At 29.3% G+C, this 4383-nt stretch overlaps 1 protein-coding gene across 1 annotated transcript in view; it reads left to right on the top strand.

Annotated features, from left to right (window-relative positions):
* Positions 1 to 3649, top strand: part of LOC117173356 (alpha-tocopherol transfer protein-like) — a 4971-nt gene extending 1322 nt beyond the window's left edge. Inside the window, exons 3-4 of the mRNA XM_033361869.1 lie at positions 1247 to 1610; positions 3283 to 3649. Coding sequence (XP_033217760.1) covers positions 1247 to 1610; positions 3283 to 3540 — 622 coding nt within the window. The 3' untranslated portion in view covers positions 3541 to 3649. The remainder of the gene's footprint in view (positions 1 to 1246; positions 1611 to 3282) is intronic.
* The last annotated feature ends 734 nt before the right edge of the window (positions 3650 to 4383 follow it).

Raw genomic sequence — 4383 nt, 5'->3', positions numbered from 1 at the left:
TTATTTTTTCTTTTTTTGTCTGGTGAAAGATTTCATATTTTCTCGAAATCCGTCAGAAAATTGTCAAGGTGTTGAAAATTAGCTAAATGGCGGCAATTCTTCTAAAATTTAAAATGTACACAGCAAAGTTATTCTCCTTTGAATACTCTACAATATATTCTTTCAATACTTTCCATGAATTATTATAATTCTCATAATATATGCATATATATGCATGACGGTGATTTGAAAAATGACTTGTGAATCTGAACACGTACAAAATAGCCTAAGTTGCACATTTTTGTCCAAAAAAGTTGCAAGCAAAAAAATTAAAAAGTGGATACTACGATTTTATACATATACAATGATCTTCTTTTATATAACTAATAATTCATTTTTTACTTATTTCACATTATTCTGCGAATAATTCACCTTATAAAATGCATCACCCTATAATAGATATGCATTTTTTTAAATTACTATTTGCTTTATGTCTGTTTAAATACGTGTAAGGTATCATTCTTCACGATTTTCCAGTGGTAATATAATTATAATTCACTTTATTCTCTTTTACTCTATTTCATCAAAATTTTCAACGACAACAAAATTTTTTTTGATTAACGAAAACATCGTTTTTTTGTGAGACATAATATCATGAAGCTATTACGTTAATATATATATATATATATACCTTTTAAAAATGAACAACTTTGGTACTTTTTGTTACTGTTCTATTTTGCTTATTCCATCACTATAATAGAAAAAGAAGTCAATCATCATATTTTTACAAAAACACAGCATTCAAAACAAATTGATACAATTAAAAGAAAATAACTTGCATAAAATTTGTTGTCAGCCGGCCTAAACAATTTTCTAATGCCAGAATGACCTGAAAAACCAAATTTCATGAAATGACTTCCTAAGATTATTTATACGGATTTATTTTATACTAATTACTGTCCCTGCAGAATAAGATATCAAGTTGAATGTGTAGCAAATTAATCACAATGTACCGAGGAAGATTTAGCTTGACGTGAAAGTTTATAATTACAAAGAATCCAATAATTTCCTGTTAAAAAATATTTTATTTTATAATGATAAACAGTTAGGTCTAAAAAATTCTTTCTTAGTATTTTTAGTATGATTTGACAAATTTTGAACTGGATATCTCATTTCATGTGGATACGAGCTTGTAGGAAGAAAATGTCGGTATTATAAATATGTGCACTTAATACATGGCTTGAAAAAATTATAACTTTGATTCAAGCCTTTCCACACCTTTAAAAGGAGCAACAAATGAAGGCTACAAAGTGATATATTCCAGACTTTTGGACTTTGAACCATCACATTTTGTACATGCAGATGCAGTAAAAGTCTATACAATGGTATTAGACATGTGGCTTCATACCGAGGGGACAGTCCCGGGTCACATTATTCTGATCGACATGTATGGTGCAGTTATGGGGCACGTGGGACGTTTGAATCCTGCTATTGCAAAAAAATGTCTCTTTTACCTTCAGGATGCACTTCCAGTTCGACTTAAACAATTACATGTTATGAATGCTTCACCAATTATCGATATTATGTTGGCTATGATGAAGCCATTTATGAAGAAGGAACTTCTGGATATGGTAAGAAACAATTTTACACCGTGACTAAATCTATCAAAATTTAATTTACTTAGCCAAGCAGTCGTGTCAGACACTGGCTAAAGGGGGAAAAGGAACACGGTAGAACCCATGAATAGAATTTGTCATTAACTCCTTATATTGGATAAAAGCGCTGCAGCAAGTTTATCTGACAAAAGATAAAATTTATCTGACGAAAATATTTATATGGCATATGTCATATGTCCAACGGATGCATTTAGGTTCACCGATAAAATGTTCTCCATAAATTTGAACATCCTCGCAGTATTCATTTTTTAAATCCTCTCACTTTATTTAAATGATTTTAACCAAAAAATTATTGACCCACACTACAGAATACATAGGCTGCACTTTGGTTAGTTTAGTATTATTGTTTTTATTTTCAAATTTCAAAGTCTTCATCAGTGTCGAGAAAAACTGAAGGTTTGTTTAAGACGAGTAAAGAAATGAACTTGGCTGAGTGTACACTATGATGTATAAACTAACAAAAGTGCAGCCTATGTATTATGTAAGTGTAGGTGAATGATCTACAAAAAATCATTTAAATGTAGTAAGGTGACTTAAAAATGAATACCGTTAGGATTTTCAAATTTATGGAGGAAATTTTTTTGATGAACCTAGATGCAGCCGTTTGACATATCACATATGTCAAATAAATATTTTCGTTAGACAGATTTTATCTTTCGTCAGATAAATTTTATATTTCGTCATACAAACGCGCTGCAACGCTTTTATCCAATTTAGAGATAAAATTTATTCCTGGAGTTTACTGTGAAAAAATATATTAATATTCGAGCAATTTAAATTTTGTCAATCCAGAGATGTGCTGCACGGACAATAAATCTTTAAAATTAATAAAACCTTTAGAATATGCTAAATTTAACGAATCGAAAATAATGGACTCAATATTAATTTATGTGAATTTTATAAAAAAAATCTAAGTGTCCTTTAGAAAAAATTGTATGAGTTAAAATTTATTTACTAAACAATTTTTTATTTATTTTTTCGTTTTAGATTTGATTTTAGATCAAAGCTGCAATTTGTATCCAATCTTAATTATCAATAGCTAATTACATTCCCTAAACGGGTTTCTACAGTCTTATTTGGTAGGATTTTACTACACATTTTTTTTAAATTACAGTTATTCTTACGGCAAACATATTTGTTCCTGAATAAAACTTAATTGTAATGAATCTTTCGATTTATAAAATCTGCCCTTGATCATCAAAATTGGATATAAATTTCAGCTTCTATCTTAAATTGAAGCTAACAATAATCTCTATATAACTTCTTGTTTAATTAACAATTTCGATTTAAACAATTCTCATCTGAAGCCCGCTTAGATTTTTCGTTTGAAATTTGCAGCAAGTAATATTTATATTTTCGTTGATTTTTTCAATCATTTAAAAAATTTCGTAATTTAAAGTGTAATGTACGTATTGAAGCGATTCAGATTTTTAGGCGTTTGCAATTTTTAAATAATCAAACTTCAGAAACACTATGCTTAAAAGTTTTTAAATTGAATAAGCATAAATTTATCAACTTTCTAAATTTAAAATTATGAGAGATTTTTCCACAATTTTTTTCAAATTTGAAGACCTCCATTTTTATAAACGTTCTCCTCCTAATTAGTTTTAAAAAATTTGCTTTTTAGCTACATATTCATACTACATTGGACACCTTAGAAAAGTTCATTCCCTTGGATATTTTACCGAATGAGTCTGGCGGAAAATCAGGGCCACTATTAGAATATTATGACGAACGTAAGAAGATATTGAAGGAATACCGTGATTGGTTTGCCGATGATGAAGTTCACGGACGTGTACAAGAAGCTCTTCGTCCAGGAAAATCGAAGAATGCAGGTGAAATCTTCGGTGTGGAAGGAAGTTTCAAAAAACTTGATATAGACTAATAAAATCGATTTCAACTTCATAAATTTTATTTTAAAGAGTTATAATTACTCTCAGTGCTTTCTACGTTGCATGTGTGATATAGAGAAAATAAAAATAACTAAAATCAAATCGTCGTTTAGAAGAGATTTCAATTTAAATAATACATTTTCCAGGCTTGCTTGTCACGATCTAATATTGCATAAGGTCTTGCATAATTCACGCTTTGTCTCATTCTGTATAATCTACTATCAACTTAACAATTCGTCTCACCGGTAGATTACGTTTTACACTACTCTGTAATTTAATTTTAATTGAATATCATATTTTCTGAGCAGAATAACCTTTTATATAATAATTACATTTTTACATTCTCATCATAATGAGAACGTGTTGTTTTTATGCGAAGGCTTACTATCTGGGAATTCTTTAAATCTCCACGTTTCGCGACCCACTGGATCCGAAGAACCCGGGTTTACGATGATCTCTGTCGTCTATTGTTTTCATTGATGTCTGTATACCACATCACTTTTTCAAGACAACTCGGATTGGCTTGTGCTTTGGCACACTCTTTTAGGGACTAAAATAAAGTATCGAGTATGTTAACCAGATATTTTTTAAGAAAATTGACCATTTTTTCAAGATTAAACATTTTTATGTACGGCTCTCCATAGTACTCGGAAAGTATAACACTTTATTCTTACGAATTTTTTTGATTAAACGGAAATTATCAGAGTTATAGTATTTTAAAAATGCAAGAAATTTCAAGAAAAGAAACGTTTTTTCAAAGCCCTAAAAGATTATTAGACGTAGTTTTTGAATTTTATTGAAAAATTCAAAATTTAATCGCACAAAATATAATGAAA

This window comes from Belonocnema kinseyi, chromosome 5 (genome assembly GCF_010883055.1).
Source record: "Belonocnema kinseyi isolate 2016_QV_RU_SX_M_011 chromosome 5, B_treatae_v1, whole genome shotgun sequence".
Taxonomy (NCBI): domain Eukaryota; kingdom Metazoa; phylum Arthropoda; class Insecta; order Hymenoptera; family Cynipidae; genus Belonocnema; species Belonocnema kinseyi.
The sequence above is the reverse complement of the archived record's forward strand: the minus strand, read 5'-3'. Positions and strand labels throughout refer to the sequence as shown.